This window comes from Cloeon dipterum, chromosome X (assembly GCF_949628265.1).
Source record: "Cloeon dipterum chromosome X, ieCloDipt1.1, whole genome shotgun sequence".
NCBI lineage: Eukaryota > Metazoa > Arthropoda > Insecta > Ephemeroptera > Baetidae > Cloeon > Cloeon dipterum.
In genome coordinates, this window is record NC_088790.1 from 17,683,424 (window position 1) to 17,702,053 (window position 18,630).

General features: G+C 39.4%; 3 protein-coding genes across 5 annotated transcripts in view; 2 read left to right on the forward strand and 1 right to left on the reverse strand.

The window, feature by feature from the left end:
* Window positions 1-398: 398 nt before the first annotated feature.
* Sap130 (Sin3A-associated protein 130) lies at window positions 399-5,321 on the reverse strand. 2 transcript variants are annotated; one of them, XM_065494366.1, is made up of 13 exons: window positions 5,127-5,320; window positions 4,982-5,063; window positions 4,793-4,924; window positions 4,635-4,737; window positions 3,738-4,086; window positions 2,904-3,108; window positions 2,483-2,648; window positions 2,278-2,430; window positions 1,631-1,761; window positions 1,260-1,383; window positions 934-1,204; window positions 761-868; window positions 399-673 (listed from the first exon to the last, which is right to left on the reverse strand). In XM_065494366.1, the coding sequence occupies exons 1-13, from the start codon at window positions 5,232-5,234 to the stop codon at window positions 527-529; spliced, it is 2,079 nt and encodes a 692-aa protein (XP_065350438.1). In that variant the 5' UTR covers window positions 5,235-5,320; the 3' UTR covers window positions 399-526. The 2 variants fall into 2 exon arrangements, with proteins under 2 accessions (XP_065350438.1, XP_065350437.1); XM_065494365.1 differs by having other exon boundaries at window positions 4,793-5,063; window positions 5,127-5,321.
* A 1,682-nt stretch (window positions 5,322-7,003) lies between these two features.
* LOC135946619 (glucose dehydrogenase [FAD, quinone]-like) lies at window positions 7,004-11,729 on the forward strand. The gene is made up of 3 exons (XM_065494911.1): window positions 7,004-7,580; window positions 8,430-9,049; window positions 10,269-11,729. The coding sequence occupies exons 1-3, from the start codon at window positions 7,569-7,571 to the stop codon at window positions 11,503-11,505; spliced, it is 1,869 nt and encodes a 622-aa protein (XP_065350983.1). The 5' UTR covers window positions 7,004-7,568; the 3' UTR covers window positions 11,506-11,729.
* A 1,918-nt stretch (window positions 11,730-13,647) lies between these two features.
* Window positions 13,648-18,630, forward strand: part of FoxP (forkhead box P) — a 215,063-nt gene continuing 210,080 nt past the window's right edge. For both annotated transcript variants that reach the window (XM_065495758.1, XM_065495774.1), the window contains exon 1: window positions 13,648-13,850. The gene's annotated coding sequence lies outside the window, so the exon portion shown is untranslated. The remainder of the gene's footprint in view (window positions 13,851-18,630) is intronic.

Consider the following 18,630-nt stretch of genomic DNA (forward strand, 5'->3'; position numbering starts at 1 on the left):
TGGGGTGTTTAAAACAGAGTTTAGAGAGTGACTCGTTTTTGTTTGCTCTCACTGCAGTTGATACTTGCATGGTTGCTAAGGTTACTGCATAATTATTCATCTCCTTTGCTTTTCCCTACTAAAGTCGATCTACGCAAAATTGAATCTAGATGCCAGCGGGAAATTTAAAAATTGGGTAACCGGTTCCCTTTGCATATGATCAACACCTTTCTTGAGATATTATGCCACGTTATTTGGCTAGGGATCACAACAGCGTCCATTGACTGAGATATGAGACCTGTCTTCCACCTTTCCATTGACGTGTCTCGATGAAAATCCCTTCTTTTTTTACCTACTAACGTGATAACCAGGTCTCTACATCCATGCATGCATTTCTTAACCAAAATAACAACAACGTGTTTAGTTCAGGACTTATGAATTTATACTGCACAAGAATCCAATAAACATTAATGAACAATCTGAGTGAAAAATTAATATTTGACACATTTTTCACACGTGAACAAAAAAAATAAGCTGCTGCATTCAGTCAGTTTTTTATTTTCTTGGCTTGGCGTTTGTTCGCGTTTTTCGTGATAATATCTAGCACAGGTGAGCTGTGATCGAGCAGCTTGAGCAGTTGGCTGCGACTATCTTCTAGCTGGCCACGTACAACCTTGCTGCGCTGCATGTTTGTCTGAAATAGCCACAGATTAATAAATATTCAAAATTAATCACGTGGTTGACCATGATATTCCAATGAAAGTTGATTTTAGACCCATACCTTGATCATTTCAGAGGTTCTACCCGTGTCCACTGATGACACGGAGCTGCTCTCCACAGCATCCAGCATGCTGCTGAGTCTTCCCAAGATTTCAGATTCTCTCTCGCTCTGTTGAAATCAAGTAATTAATGTTTCCTTGTTACTCATCACTAGTGTAATCATTCAATTATTACCATGATTTCCATCTGTGTGCTAAGATGATACAGCTTCCAGCCACGTGCTTTCTCGGTGACTCCGCGCTGACTAGACAGCTCACCCACAGTTGGCCGGCGCTCCTCACGCACTCTGACGTCTGTAGGCCGATGGAAATGATTGTGGCATAACTTTGTGTTGGTCCTGTAGTTTGGAAGCAAAATCGCGCTACGCCGTCTCACACCGATCGCCTTGGGCTTCTTTTCCTCGCGCTCCTCAGGGGAAACAACCTCTTGAAGTTCATTGCCAGTTCTACAATCATTTACAAGAAGTGACGAAGATATTCCTGAAAAAAAATAATACATACAGTTGCTGTTTTCTTGGCTTCTTCCTGGGAGACACAGGCTCAGGGGCATCTGGGGTGTCCAATATCTCTGTTTTTACGCTTGCCATATTATTTTCAATATCGAGCAGACCTGGGCTGGATGTTGCTGTAAAAATGAATAGAATGCTATGTGGGAAATGTTGATAAGAATTCAAGGAATTTAAGTATTGGTACGCGAATCACGCTGATATAACACAGCGCAGAGTAAAAAAGGCTGTCTAGGGTTTGATGTTGAATAAGAGTTAATATAAAAGTACATTCTCTTCAGTAAAGATGGGGAAACTGGGGCAATTTCTTATGTCTCAATTCTCTCAAGTGTCATGAGTGAGGTAAGAAATTGAAATTGTATTAACCTGAAATAGTTGATGATCCGCCAGAAGAATTATCTTTTCCATCATCCGACTCTGGTTTGCTGTGGTGAGGAGGGGATGCAGGTGGCGAATTGAGAGCTTGAACTGCGCTCTTCAAATTTTTCACAGGAGATCTGAAATTAAATGATCATTCATACAGATAGGAACTTAAACTCAGAGACTGCTCAGAACCTAAGCATCAATTTATTGAGCACATGAGAATCATTCAAGGGGTATTTAACTGATTTGCAACACGTTTTTTTAATCATTTGGGCATGCTGATGATTTCTAGTTGTGTATGCCTACATTTGATTCACTAGCATTACCATATTTATAGAGATCTCGTCCATCAGGATTTAGAATTAATGCAAACGTTTTCAAGTTTCAGACTCGTTCCTATGCGGCGTTCTTGAGTCAAATCACAGATCAAATGACAGATGTGTGGGGTTTCAATAAAGACATCTCGTGGGGATGGGCTTTTCCCTTGTGTCATGCGTTGTCACATGTTAGTTGTTTGTGATGTAATTACGCGCACATGATTCCTTGCTGACAGTGCTGACTGTGGCTCAAGCAGGGGTGCCTTACTCACTTTGCTTAATGACAATGTAAGGGGCATTGTCATTCCACAAATTCAAATGATCATCACTCACCCTTCGTGATCCCGTTTTCTAAGTATGCTAGGACGTGGCGAGGCACAAAGTTTGGTAGGGGAGCCCAGTGGAGTGGTTGCTCCACTTTCTTCTGAGGGCTCATCCTGAATCTCGGCCTTGACAGGCGCACACACTTCAGTCAACATAGGGGCTCTAAGACAAAAATTGAGTAATAGAAAAAGCTGGCAAAACAGTCACGACTCACGAAGGCACAGTTTTCTTTTCCTCAAACTTAATGGGCAATGCAGTGGTTGTAGTCACTGGTGTCATTACAATCCGACTCGCCTGGCCTGGGGTAACAAGTTGCTGTCCTGGTTCGTAGAAATAGCTGGCCGGCAGTGTGTAGTTTGGTCCAGTTGTAGTTCGCTCTCCTGGTGCCCAGAACATAAATCAAAGTTGCGATTGGATATTTTGATAGCACTTGACATTATTTTTGTGACAAATTAAAAAGAAACAAGCCAAAGGATTTCTCATACTATTAAGAAAAATTATATCTTGATCTCAGAATGCAAAATAAAAGTGCGAGTCTCATTCTCTCTTCCTGAGATATGGGCCCTAAGAAAATTAATGAAAATTATGGGAAAAGTTAAGCATTATAAATTATACATTAAAAAATGCTAACTTACCGGTTATTGTGTTGTGAATAAGCAGACTTCCTGATGAGATTACTGTAGCGGGGGCAGTGTTGGGTAAAGTGGAGTCAGCTGGGCCTAATACCTTGACCTGAGTGGGCGTTGGAGTGAAGGTATTGATGGGAGTTCGAGCCGCTCCAGTGGCACCTTTGATGTTTGTTAAATGAGCAATTTGGATGGCAGGTCCTGTTGTTGGCCCCTAGGGAAGAATAATTTTTTTAATTCTACCATAGCTGCATTGATGCCAATATTTAATGAAGAGAGTAACTTTTAATGGCAACATACGGTGATAGATTATTATCTATAGAAGACAATGTAAATTAAATCTGATTAAGGGCTTATATCAGTAAATAATTAAAATACATCACTAGCCTGTTCATTAGAGTTCATTATCAGAAGTCTTAGTTTTTATATATAAAAACTCTCTTTAATAGTGGATATATAAAAACCAAGATGTTTTGTTTAATTTTCTAAACCAATTGGGAAAATAATTTTTTAAGCATTTTTAAAACATCAGTTTAAAATTACTGCTAAATTTTCTTTACTCCTGCTTTAATTGATATTATAAATTTCTTTTGTCACAGAAACCATCACTGTAACGAAAGAAAAAAAGCAAGTAGTTGTGTTACTGTTCATTTCAGTGGTTTAGTACAGGAATATTATGAAGCTTAATTTATTTATTTAAAATTATATCTACACTTGCTTTCAATTTTTAGTCAACAGTGTCTTGAGATAAAAAATTTTGCAACTTAATTTTTGCCAACAAAATCTAGAGTAAAGGTTCTGGCTCATCGCTTGCTAATGGAACTCCTATGCCAATCTTATTACCTTTGGAAGTGAAGTGGCAACAACCGTTTTTGCCGAAGTCACCACAACTGGTGCCATGTGAGCAACCTCTGTGGCTTTGGTGAGGGGCAGAGTGCCTGCCGTCACACCAGTTATCGCTGTGGGACGCGCTTTTGTCTTGTCTACCTGTGTGAGTGTACGGATTGTCGACAGGTCCTGCTTGGCCAGGGTTGCTACCAGTGGCCGGCTACCAGTTGGTCTGATTGCCGCCTGGCCAAGGGGGTAAGTGGTGATGCGCGCTTGTTGTGCGATTGGCGTACCACTTGGGCCTTTGCTGATCCAGTTGGTTCCCGCAGTCACCTGAACTCCTGATGGAGCTCTAACTCTGGCACTGCAACGATATTGAAATGGAAAATGAAACGTTTAAAGAAAGTAAAAAAAGATAAATTGGTGCCCAATACCATTAGGCATAAAAATTCATTTAGTTGCAAATAAAAATGCAGGTACTATTTTTAGCAATACCTTGCTTAGAAACAATTTGTTCCAAGAAATTTTTATTGATTTGTCTGATGATTTACCCAGTATCTTAAATTCAGGTGTTAAAGAAATAGTAGCACTACTTGGATGAAGTCTAATATTGTTCACAAAACAGCTCTTTTGCTCAGAATTTGAAAAATAATTTAGCAACTTGATTTCTTGTGTGATTTAATTACGTCACGAAAATATGGAACTAAGACCAAATAATGAAAAATTCTTGAAGCAGAAGTTTCTCTCCAATCTTTGATAGAAAAACTTCATGCTTCAGTGTCAAAATAAAAATAACTTTTAGATTGAAACCCCGTTGTTTTGTGCGCGGATTAGAGCATGAATGAGTTCCAAATATACATATATTATATCACTGACTCAAAACTATTTTGTTCTTATACATATATAGCTTACGGTTGGGTGGGGATAGCCGTTGCAGTAATCAGCGGTCCTGGAGTAAATCCCGTCACGATAGGACCGGTCACAACACTGCGACTTGAAGGAGCAACCGTTACCGCTGCGGAAAAAAATAATTTCATAGCACCGACAACCTTAATTTTTAATACTCGCACCTTTCGAGATGTGAAAGCTGGTGACAGAGGCAGTGGCCACAGGTCGAATGAGTCCTGGGCTATGTCCTGAGCCAATAAGAGTTAATGTGGTGGCTGCAGGGTGAGGGTGCGTGACAATGCGAGCCGTAGGAACTGAAAAACTCGGGCTTGTTAGCTCGGCTTTCTTCAACGCGCTTTCTAAAAACCCACTTGTCTTGCCAGGTTGCACGCCACCTGAGGCCAAGCCAGGGGCGGCGGCCACGAGTTTGGTTTGGCCGGCAGGCCTGACGCACTGAAAATAAGATTTGCGCTGTTGAAATTATATGGTTCAAAACATTGGTGATTTGGTCCTCACGCTGACAGACGATGCTGGCGTCGTCTCTAGCGGCTTTGGGGCCACTTTAGTCTCTTCAGGCCTCGCTGCTACTGCCGGCGGCACATTTGGCTTCACCGGAGTCGCCATAACCCTGTCTGATGATTTTCCACAAAAATATTCCAGTCTGCTATGCCAGACTAGGCGTCTAATTTTGAAAGTTTCCCTAATATCGACTCTAGCCAGAGCCAACTATGATGTTGTATGTATCTGATGTATCAACACAACATTTAGAGCAGAAACAGGGAAGGGGCGGTGGTGGGATGGGCGGCAGCAAAATGTGCTGCTTGCGCCACACAGTCCCTGTGCACCATTCCTATGGAGCAGCTGTGAGCAAGATAAGAAGTAGTACAGAACGGTAGGAGAGGAGCAGGCACTGGTAGCACGCACGTTGGTCACGGTTTCGCTCTCTTTCCATTTCCACACACTTTTTGGGAGGAAGGGGAGGACACACAGTACCCCCACCCCACTTCAATATTGGTGTAGCAGAGACTGAGGCGCTCCCAATGAGTTTTTACAGTACTTCTCAGCTTGCTTAAGCCGCTCCATAGAAGTGAACAGTGGCTGGCGCCACATGTGGTGAAAATGTGAGGTTTTTGTGCTAATGCTCGTTACGTTTTGATGCGTTCTGGCGGGAAGTTAAAGCATGTTTGTAGTTTTCTTACTGTATGATATGTATAATACTATAAAAGCTATAAGAGACACGGTGCTCAATGCACTACATGCTTAAAGGCTTGAATCCCCACTTTGTTATTATTGTTGTTTATTCTTGCCAAAGTCATAACATAAGACACAAAATATAAAAATTACAGCAAGAAATTGCATGCATTGAGCTTTGCATAATGTTACTCTCGATTAATTTTACTTGCCAGACTTGTCAGTGGGTTCAATAATCTCATCTCCCGACCCCATCAATTTACCGCAAGATGATGCGCATAACCATAATAATAATATCGTGTACGGTAATCACATGGGTCAAGGGTGGTGGCTACACATTCGTTTCACATCAGGTGTTTCCGTATACTGATTGTGAGCAGCGTGCACCTCTTGGGAGAGGTGGGGGTAAATCTCTGGGTTTCATTTCATAACATTGGCTATCTGGCACCCCTATATTATACCGATATACCTACACTTAACACCAAAAAATTTTAAGAAAACTGTTAGTTGCACACAGTGATAAAATATAAATATGATATAGAAAAAAAATCTAAAAAAATCGATAATTTCGTGTACTAGTATTTTTTTATACTTCAAGCTATTCACAACAATCTTTTAAATTTATGATTTTAATTTGTGTGGAGCACTAGACTTCGGTTGTTATCCTGTCATCCTGTCATCCTTCTAAAAGCCCTTAAATCCCCACTTCTGCAAATATTAACTTAAGGTCAAGATCACCAAAAACAAGTTTCTGCGAACAAAAATCACGACTACTCTCCTGAGCGCCGACCATCTGGCTTCCTATTTAAAAAATGTCTGCTTGAATATGATAATAAAATACACGATTAGTTTGGCGTGGTTAATAGCACCAATTTTCCTGCTTCCCACTTATCTTGCCCATATTTTTTTCGACTTGACAGTGATTGACTCGCTCACGAATTCTATACCTGAAACGAAACAAAATCTGTGACTTAAAATAAATTTTCAAACCACGTAAAAGCAAAGGCTGTATTAGATGCAATGCTGTTCATGTGCAAACTTTGATAATATAAATCATAATTTATTAATTGTATTTTAGTGCTGTAACAATAAATTAAACAACGAATAATCGTTTAAGGGCCCTGTAATTACAGCAGTCAAGAAGCATGAAAAATATAATTTTAATTCAAGAAATATCATGGTAATTTTTTTAAACTGAGTTTTCTCCTGCTTGCCAAGAAGTGATTCCTTGAAATCGTAAGCGTTCACCGCATCGTGCATTTAATCAGTGGTATCATTAATGCATCATTAAAATACTAGCATGCAGGACTCATCGCCTCGCCTTAAGTGTCAAGCGTTCAAGGGGAGGCAACGCACCTGCACAAGGTCACTGAAAGCGAGTTTATTGTTTCTGCCTATAAATAATACGCTAAGGGACGACAAAATATTCCAAGGAGAGTGATGTGTGACAGTGAAAACTATGAAGATTGTTTATTTTGTTTTTTATATACCCAGAGTTAAGCTTGTACATTTTTTTTGCAATCACACAATAATTGATTTTAATATTTCTCCTGACATCTCACTCAAAGAAAGCCACTAAATATAGCATTATACTTTACCTTGAATCAACGTCTTCTCGTTAGCTCTGCAGGCGAGGTGTCTGAAGTGGGGACTCCTCCCATCTAGCAGCAATTTGCTCGCGAAAATGATTTAGTAATATAACTGAGGAGAGCCGCAACTGTTGGGTGCTCGCGTTGACTCAACGGTGAAGCAACTCAAGCAAAAGAGATGGGTCAAAAGGTAATTCAATTTTTTAAATTTCTTTGCAAAAGTTAAATAATTAAAAATAACCAAAAGGGAAATATTTGTAAATATTACTTCTTAGAACTATAACTTATAATGATGTATCACAACTTAGTATACTGTTTCAATATTAAGATTATAACCTACAAAATTTAATTTAAAAATTGAAAATAAAACAAGCGGGGATATTTGATGAAAACTTTTTTAAAAAATAAGGATAATAACGAATTAGTTCTGCGTGAAATATGCAATGGATGGTGGGTGGTTATTAATGCATTTTGGAAATGTAAGAATTAAATTTCTCGTTCTCGCAATATACAAACTGTGCGGCTCGCTGTTTCAGCCCTACAAAAAGGTAACGGCTGTTGTTGAAGTTTTTAGGTCTGAAACATCCAATTATTTATACAGTACAAGAACGTGTATTTTATTTTTTAAATTTCACTCATAGCCTCCCATCCTTAGTCAATTCCATGCGCAGAGTATAGAGCTGTTTTTATTTATTTTTTATTAAAATAATTTTCAAAAGCGGAAAAATGATACACTCAATATTTGAAATTTTGACAGTAAAGTGGTTTCAATGCCAAATTTCATGAACATTTTAAATAAATAGAGCCAGCCAGTTGACATTGCTAAAAGGCATTTCCCTCAGTGTCAAGGCATTGGGAGATATTTGATATTTTGGGGATTTGTGACTGCGGCTGCCCAATGTCAGAGATGGCAAAATGTGGTTAATTGAGTAACTTGGAATGCTAAAAAAATTGCTCAATATGCTTGCCACTCTCTGGTTTTTAAGGTTCGAGAAAAAACCCTTTGCGATTGTTAATTTTTTTATTTTTAACATTTCAGACGAACCTTCCCTTATTGGGAGTGTTGATTTTATTCTGCTTCATTCACTTTTGCTGCGGCCTCAACTTCGGCCTATTTTCCTCCACCCTGACGCGGTACCAGCGGCTTCTGCAAAATCCTGAGGGGCTGTCATACGATATGCCCACTAACTTGCTCAGCGCCGAGTACGACTTCATCGTGATCGGTGCCGGTGCCGCCGGCGCGGTGGTTGCGAACCGGCTCACTGAGGTGCCGGGTTGGAAGGTGCTTCTGCTCGAGGCGGGCAAGGACGAGATCTTGCTCACCGACATGCCCGTCTTTGCTGCCCACTTTCAGCTGACGGACTTCAACTGGGGCTACAGGGCGCAGCCACAGGACGGGGCGTGCTTGGGGCTGAAGGACAAACGGTGCCCGTGGCCCCGCGGCAAAGGCATGGGAGGCTCCAGCATTCTTAACTACATGATATACACGAGAGGCCACCGAGGTGATTACGATGGATGGGAACAGATGGGCAACCCTGGATGGGGCTGGAAGGACGTCTTCAAGTATTTCCTCAAGTCGGAAAATGCCAAGGATGACCTCGTGGACTCGCAGTTTCATTCTACTGGCGGCTATATGGACGTTGAACGCGTCAGACACAGGTGAGGAACACATATTTTGAGGGTCATTTATTTTTGTTTTGTTTTCAATATTTCTTGAAATTGATTATGAAAACTGTAAAAGTGGCTTATTTTTTATTTTAACATAACTAGAGAACTTGAAACATCTCTAAACGCAACCAATTACACGTATATGTGCTCCTCAAATAAATTTAACTGTGCATTTTCAAAGAAAACGATAATTAAATATTCCCTCGAGAGGAAAATATTCAGTTTTTATGTAGATAAAAATGTTCTTGACACATTCCTACATGAAATGACTTTATTTTGTTTTTTTCGTTATGCGCATAAGCAGCATAAAACTTGACGTTAAAACTTTAATAGAAAGGAATGCTTGAAAAAGCTTTACAAGAACAAAAAAATTCTGTATAATTCTGTTATCCAAGACATTTTGTGGACGCAATTTAAAAGAAAAATAAAAGTTGTAATTATTTTTATCTCTCTCAATGTCAAGTCGATAATATTCTCGACTGCTTTTAAATTATATTTTTATTTTATGTGCGGCACTCAGCTTCGGTTTTAATATACTTAAAAAATATTCTTTCCTGCGAAGGTGAACTAATTATATAGGCTTGTGTTGACTCAGGGTCAAGATAACAGAACAAGTTTTTTTTCGAGAAAAAAATTCTGAATCCTGACAACTGGTTCCCCATTTCCTATTAGATAGTGACTATGCGGCCTTAAATCAAGACCACTAGTCTAGCCAAATGAATTTTAATTACTTGCGGCAGTTCCATAATATGAAAAATTAGTTTGGTGTGGTGATTTCATTATTTTTGCAGTGAAAATTCACGCTGAGTACAATCTATTTGATAGAAATCCATAATTCTCTTATGCGTAATGTGTTTCGAACTGCATAATAGCTTAAATCTTGAGTAAAAATTGAATAAATGCTTTTATAGTCGTAGGTAAATTAGAATACAAAAGCTGAAAAATTTGGCTTGATGATGCCACGATCTTGAATTGGCATCATGCTGACCTAAAATTATTGCAAATGTTAATTGATATATTTAAAAATTATTTTAAATGTGAAATCATAAATTACGCGCAAGCACGTAGGTAATTTAATTTAACCAAATGAGTGTTCAAAAGGTGCAACAATAAATCTTATAGAGTTATTCTTACACAGTTCAATTTTAATTCGCGAGTTACATTTTTGTAGCAAAAACCGAAAAGCCTAATTGAAAGCATATTATTTCAGAACACCCCTGGTTGACGCGTTCATGGACAGTGCTGCTGAGTTGGGCTACAATTCGGTGGACTACAACTCGGGAGACCTGCTCGGGTTTTCGCGCCTACAAGTAAATCAACGCCGCGGAATGCGGTGCAGCGCCAACAAGGCTTTCATCCGTCCCATCCGTCACCGCAGCAACCTGCACGTCGCTAAAGAGGCCTTCGTGAGCCGAATCCTGATCGACCCGAACACCAAGAGAGCGATGGGCGTCGAATTCCTCAGAAATAATCGCTGGTACTCGGTCAGAGCACGCAAGGAAATTATTCTCTCCGCAGGTGCCGTTAATTCTGCCAAAATCCTAATGCTGTCGGGAGTTGGTCCCAGGGTGCACCTCGAGTCCCTCGGCATCCCTGTGCTTGTTGACGCGCCTGGAGTTGGGCAGAATCTGCAGGACCACGCTTCCACCTGTGCAGCCCTTTACACTGTAAACGACACGGTGTCCCTAAAAGAGGAACGGATTGCTCAGGTAGGCCCATTCCTCGACTGGGTTACCAACGGCAACGGTCCCATCACCATTGCTGGCGGAGTCGAGGCATTGGGCTACATAAGGACGCCCAACGCCGTCACCGCGCCGGACTATCCTGACATTGAACTGATGTTCATCTCGTCGTCATTAAACGCGGACCCTGGCACCGTTGTCAGACAGGGACTAGGCGTCACCGATGACATTTTCAACAGCGTTTACAAACCGATTCTCAACAGGGACGCGTGGACCATCTGGCCCATGCAGATGAAGCCGAACAGCAGAGGTTATGTCAAGCTGAAAAGCCGGAATCCCCTCTCCTGGCCCTTGATGTACGCCAACTACTTCGAAGATCCTCAGGACTTGGAGATTATTGTGCACGGCATTAAATTCGCCATAGAAATGAGCAAAACACAGGCTTTCCAAAAATTCAACAGCACTTTGCACCCGATCCCAGTCCCAGGTTGCGCGAATCACGAGTTTGGAAGCGACGACTATTGGCGGTGTGCCGTGCGCCACCTGACCACCACGCTGAATCACCAATGTGGCACTGCAAAAATGGGGCCGTCTACCGACCCTGACGCAGTTGTCGACGCAGAACTCAGGGTCTACGGAGTCAAAGGGCTGAGGGTGGCGGATGCTTCTATTATACCCAGAATCACGGCAGCGCACACAAACGCTGTTTGCAATATGATTGGGGAAAAGGTGGCTGACATGATAAAAAGTGCTTATGGAAAATGAGTATTAAATACTCATTTTTGAGACTGAACTTAAAAGTTTGGTTTAATGTCCGCTATTCAGAGTTTACAATTAAAATAGCTGGCTCCTCGTGATATTTTACGCCCTTACTGCTTTGAGCAAGATATTATATCGATTTGTTGATTGTCAAAAAGTCACTTATAATTTATTCAGCTAGAATTATTTTGAGGGTTAATAAAGATCATCTTTTAAGATATTGTGTCATATATTGTGTATATATACTATATGTCTTCCACAGTTATTTCCGCTCACCCCATTAATACAAAATCACTGAAAGCTGTCCTCACTTAACTTAATTCGCACAGGGTTCAGCCGTTTGTAACTTATTATAGATTAGTTTTGTGTATTTTTTTAGGTGCACGAAATATTTATAAGTTTCTCGTGTCAAAAGAAGCAAAATTTACAGAAATTTCTTGCAAAACTGTCTTGTCTGCGGCGTGAATTACTGTTGGCGCCTGAGGGACCGGAAGTATATAATAAGAGATAATTTTTCTTTTAAAAATTCATTCATTTTTAGCAGTCAATAATCGATACTTAAATTTCTTGAGCGCAACAAGGAAACGTGTTGTGGTTTCTCAGATGCTCTACAGTAAAAAATTACAATTTGTTCAATATGGCAACATTTCAACTGTAAATTTACACAATTTATTCTTCCATTAAGTGCATAATGATTAATGATTTGAAATAAAAAAATCCAACTGCATACTTTGCAAGATATCACATAGCAAAGCTTTTGTCGACATGTTATACTTATTATTGAGATACGAGAAATAAGCAACAATGCACAAAGTGGTAACGCAATTCAGAACTACTGACGCAAGAAGCAACCCTTTGGCCTCACTGCTCCTTCAAGAATATAATAATAATGTTAAACACGCAATATGGGGGTGCATTGTGCTGAGAGGGAAGGAATGGCCAGCGCTTATCTTCTCCTTTCAGACCGAGACCCATGCTTGAGTGCACATTTTATTGTGTTTGTTGGCGCCGACAATAAGTTTCGGCTGGCCTGTGCAAGGGATAGGGTCGGCACATTAATTATAATTGCACAAGCAAGGCTTCCAATGCAATAACATCTCTCTCGCATTCATTGAATATTTAAATGAGAGCACCTCTCCGACGCCGTCTGACATCGAATAATGGGGGCCGTGTGTTTTGTGCGACATTGTGTGTTGATATGCGCTCTCCAACCCTTTCACGTCGCGTTCGACGCTCACGAGTCATCATTTGCGATTGCAATTAATCCGCCAACACTGCCTCTTGATTGGATTTTTATTTTTAATGAACAGGTGGGTACTTGCCTCGATGGTATGTATGAAATCAACAAGTTTACCCGCCCGTCGCGAAACTGTCGTTAAACACAAGCAGCTTTTTGATCCCTTTCACGAGAAATAATGATTAAATGACATGAGGTGAACGTGTTTTAATAAATCTGTTGCGCACACTAATGAACCCATTCCACCGATCTCTGCATATCATCATTTTCCACACCCTAACGCACAATTATAATTATTATCGATTAATCAGCATTGGAAAATACGGAAAATACAGACGCAAATGGATGAAATTGGGATACAAATGTAAAAATTTCATTCCGAATTAAATTTGATAGTTTATTTTTAGTACTTTCATCCTATAAATCGAGATAATGAGACTGGCCGGCAATTAATAAATACATTTATAGGAGAGATTATAGATTATATTGGGTATTCCATCTTAATTATTGAATTTCAAGGAATGCCAGAAGAATAAAATAAAAAAATTTAGATATTATTGAATAAAACTGACCTCTTGTGCTGATAAAGTCAATTTTAATAAGTTAATGTGTCTTTTATTCTACTATTCCAATACGCGAGGTGTGCAAAGATTTTTGCAATCAATTAAGTCTTTAATAGAACTGTCAGTAAGTAAAATAAATAAGTTAAAATTTGAAATTTACACGCAGACAATTTAAAGGTGGGACTGAAACATGTGCGCCAAAGAACGAATGCTTACTAATAGTGCGGTGCTCGAGCACCAAGATGGCACTAGAATCCACTCTGCAGGCACTGGAGGCACCGGCTTCTATAATAAGACTGCGCTGCACAGAAGAAAAGAAAGCCGAGAAGAAGCGTCCAGATATTAAAAGTATTTTGCCGAGAATATTTAATGCAAGGGTTGTTTGCCGCCAGCCGGATGAGACAGTGCTGTTGCTGTGTTGTTAGTTGACCGCTCGGAATTCGCAGTGGTCCCAATGTTCCAATGGGTGTTCAGCATTTACTGGACTTGAGCGCCTCCTACTGAAACCTCAACCAGAAACGTGGATTACGCAACTAGAAGAAAATCGCAAGGTTCGTAGCTCACAACATTGTTAGGAACTCTTCTCACTTTTTCCCTGCCCCATTAAAAACCCAATAATGAATCAAATTTCAAATAAAATTTTGCATCCAATCCTACAAGTTAGATTGACTAAATGACATGAATTGAGGTATTTTAATATATTTTTGGTATTTTTGATACCATAATGATTAAATGAAGAGGAATTTTTGTTTGAAACTGAAGGTAAAGTGTGATTGGAGTCTAATTTTGTCACGTCAAATTTCAGATTTAAAAACATTAAATTAAAAATTAAATACTGTCCGACAGCTAAAAATGCGCTACATGTATTGAAAAGGGCTTCCTATCATTTTTATCGAATGAGATTTAACTCATTTAAACTTTTCAATAAATGAAAAAAAATTGCAAGCATTACCAGGCAAAAATTCCTACCGTAGTGCATATTAATTGTGAGTTATAACTTGTCCATTTGCTTGTTTAGTTTCTTTAGGAGCCTCTACCATATTTTTCAGGCGGGATAATAATTATGGACTTTATTTCACAGCTGCACGTTCAAATACTAACTTTCAAATCTAAATATTATAACAAAAATGCGTACTTGCATAATTAATTGTAAGCTGTAGCTTAATAGGTAGGGTGTATTTTTCCTTTAAATTCATTCTTCGCAAACAGATTAAAAAAATCGCGAAATTTGCACTTTTGCTATAAATACATATAACATTTTTTACGATGAATAAGTTGCAAATTGAATCAATAAATAATACAAAAGGCAATATGTTATTCACATTTTAATCCCAATTTATATTTTGGAAATGCCAAACCACCAATTTTCCCCTTGGCGGAAAGGCAAGTGCCGTCTCGTTTTAATAAATGTATATTTAGTCGGCAAAGTGCTTGTTAGTATTTACTTAGCACTCGAGTGATGTGCCGGTCTTATAGCGAGCGTGTGTGCATGCGGCTGGCTATATTGTAGCCGGCGCAAAAGCAGCGTCTAGTGTATAAACATTTAATTTCCATTTTAGAGAAGTCCATCAATAAGTAAACAAAAAGCACCGACCGACCGACCAGCGAGCACTCTCGGCTCCTGTCTGCTTCTCTTTGCTTGGAAATTATTATTTTATGTAAATTCAGACGCCGACGGATTGCTTGGGAGCTGTTTTGTGCGCAAATAACTCGCCAAGCGAAATTTGATTTGTCGAGTGTGGCAAACAAATGTGAAGCGGCGTTGGCGGGCCGAATAACCGGTTGGTAGAAACAAATTTTCGCTCATAAGAATCAATTTACACTGCACCGTTAAGTTGCTGCCAGCTTATAGGTTGGACTGAATATGGAGAGAAACAGATCAAAAAGTGATTGTTTTTTATTAGTTGAAACGGTAGTCAGAAGTAATATTTTTTTACTCGGCTAAATTTTAAACCTCGGTCTCTTAATAAATGGAGAAGAATTAATTTAAATTAAATCACAAACATGCAGCTTGATCTTTTTTCAAAGCCCTTCTGTCTTGACTCTAACTATTTCAATTAACAAATTTTGATTTACATGCATTTGTTAATTGCTTAGACAAATTTGTTTAGCTACCAGAATTAGGTACCTCTTTATTAAATATATTGTTTGCTTGAAAGACGGTCAGGTAAATGGAACAAAATTGCAGAAATATGACGCAGTATGTAGTTAGTAATAATCAAAATGTATTTTGTGTATTTTGCCATATTATATTCATTACTCGTCTTCAAGTTTTATTTCTGAAGGAGGACATAAAATATACAATTGAAATATATAATAGATAGAAAAATAATTTCTGAAATAAAGAATACTTTTGGCAACGATAAACCAATTTTAAATTTTAAAATCAGTTTGATTTTTGTGTATTCAACGACATTGATAAAAGTACAGCGCATTCAAAAAGTTGCAAGCAAATTTTGCAATCACGAATAGCGCAGAGTCCTAATTGGAATGGCAGGTCCGATCTTTCGAACTGACGAAAAGGAACGCGGATTGTCGCGAAATAAATTATTTTGGCCGCTTATCGCCATCCGCAGAGCCAAGTGGCTGTCGTTTGTCCCGGCACAGCAAAACTGCCATCAGTCCCGCGTGTCTCTCTCTCTGCCACGGGGAAAGGACGCCAGCTCGGAATTATTTACTATGTTTAATCTTGCAGGCGGGGCGGTGTAAGGGAGCGCAAGTGTCATCGCCACTCTCATTTCTGCTGCTGCCTTAATACCCATACTGTCACGGGAAATGGTTGACTGAATCCATTTTACCTTTGCATAAAAGGGAAGTAATTTACGGAGAAAAAATTGTTTCATTAAAAGCCTGGAATGCGTCCAATCGAAAACATAATATTTATGTTATTTTTAATTAATTCAATCAAAATTAATGAGACACGTCTTTCAACAAGCAATTCAAACAACACGTGTTGAATAATTTATGTGTCAGCTCCATTTTCACACACACCATGCTCGCTTACGCTTACTTAGCGAGGATTTGCGCGAAAGGGATGCTGCGTGTGTATCAGCAGATCGGCGCCACGTTTGTCAAGGATGCTGCTGACGAGAGCTAGGTGCGAGTCGGGGTATTTGTGCGATAAGGGGCTTCGAAGGAACAAAATAACACGCGACGCGTGTACAGAATTAGTTACTCTCATCAAGGGGAGTTTTAATGTGCAATTTAATAGGATTACGCGATTCCAAACGCTTTGAGTGTAAATCACTGAACGGAGTGCTGAAACTTTTGCATGGAAACAAATATAAGAAAAGAACAAACAGGAAATAATTGATTCGACGTGCTCAAGGAGTCAAATTGATATTATTTAGTGAAAAGCTTACATTGAAAATTTTGAAGCGCGAAAATCTGGGAATAAAAACAAAATGTAAACGCGGTTTTTCCGTTTGGACACACACACAGTTCATGGTATTCCGGTAAAAATCAAGGCCACGGCTTCGTCAGCATGTCAGCCCTCCTCCCATTACTATTTTTCACCCCTTAAACTCGTACTCCTTCATTTGACTCAAAGTCTACTTTAGTAAAACGCGTAAAAACGTTTAAAAAATTTACTGGTTATTTATTTGAGCTATAGGCAGCCTTAAAGTGTTTTTGGAAATTACTGGAATGTGAAACGTGATCTTTGCATGGTTTGTAATCATCTTCATCAACGAATCATCAGACTGAAAAATTCTTTACCTGCGTAATTCTCTCCAAAGTCATTCGCAAGGAGCGCAGCAGAAAAATCTCAAGTTAGTACATAATAAAATAATATACCCACGGTCATTCCTCGTCGTCTCTCCGCCAAGAAGGATGGGTGTATTTATATTTATCGATTACGCTTGGGAGGAGATGGAGTTGTCAGATGTTGTTTGCATTTTAAGCTTCGGCCCGAGAAGTGTGTGTACTTGTGCGTATTTACATAAATAGCTGCGGCAGCGGCAGTTGGCGGAAAACAAGTTTCTCTGGGTAAATCGAATCGTCAAAAGTTGCCAGCGCAATTTATGGAGTCGCCGGACGAAATCGTCCGATTGTTATCTGCGGCGAGAGAAATTCGTCCGATTGCGCGTTCGCTATACACTCGTAGAAAATTAACAAAATTTATGACGCAGCCCCGGTTGACACTTGAAAAGGCTCTTATCTTTGCTCGCAAATCCGGCTGCGATTTGCGAAATAATTATCAAAATTTGGCCAGCAGATTTTTCACATTTCTGCTTTTATGACGCACGTTGAGCAAAGCTGGTTTTGTGTGTATGCTGTTTATTTGTGAAGCCGCCGGTTTTTATGAGCCGCGCGTCTTGGGAATGAGAGGAATTTGCCTTGATTATTTAGAATTAAATGCGAGTCCAGAAAGCATTTTGCATCAAGGATGAAAATTCCACGTTGATATTTTGGGTATAATTGACAAGAGTTCTTGGACGAAATTTTTAATCATGCTTACAGGCGTTGCAAATTAATATCTCAAAGCAAGTGTACTCTTTTTTTCAGTCAGACGCGTTTTCATTTTAAGTATCACTTCTGATGAATAAAAGAGTGGCAAAGAAAGCTGCTGCGGCGTCGCGTGTGTTTTGAAAGGCGGTTTTGCTCACCACCCTTGTCTGCGTGCGATATTTATCAAGGACGGCTGACGAGACACACTCAAAGGGAAAACATGCACAGATATACTGATGCGTATACCCCCCAATTTTATGGATTGACTGCGAAAGCGGCGGAAAAACAAAAAAGAAAGCGGAGGGCAGACGCAACTGCTTTCTTCTCGAGCGGCATTTTTAATGGCGAGACAATCGATCATATAAATAAAGCAAACACCATCGTCAGAGGGAGATCAAAAAACATCAGCCGACGCCACAGCACGGACTGACAGTTGGATTCAGTTGAAACTTGAAAAGAATTGCCTTTTTTTTAAATTTTAAAGAAAAGAAAAAAAAATTGCCTCGCATTTAATTTATATTTTAAGAAAATTGAAATTTCCAAAATGGATTGAAAATGAAGATTAATTTTTTTAATCCCTCTGGTACATACACAAATTTTCAGATCTTTGTCAACTCACTAATATACTGTGCAAAATTTTGAAATTGTTAATTTTTTATTTATAATATTGCTCTAGATTTTTTAGCTTTGTGTACAGTCCAATGATCAATCACACAAATTGTTCCTTACAAAACTCTTGAGAAGATGGTACAGTCCGACCCTAACACACAGGGAAAATAATAACAAGGCAACGGCGCATAATGAGACGTGCCATTAAAATATTTATATTGGCCGCGTCACCAGGAAGAAATTCGCGCGGCTCTGTTTTCCTTTCCCGTCGTC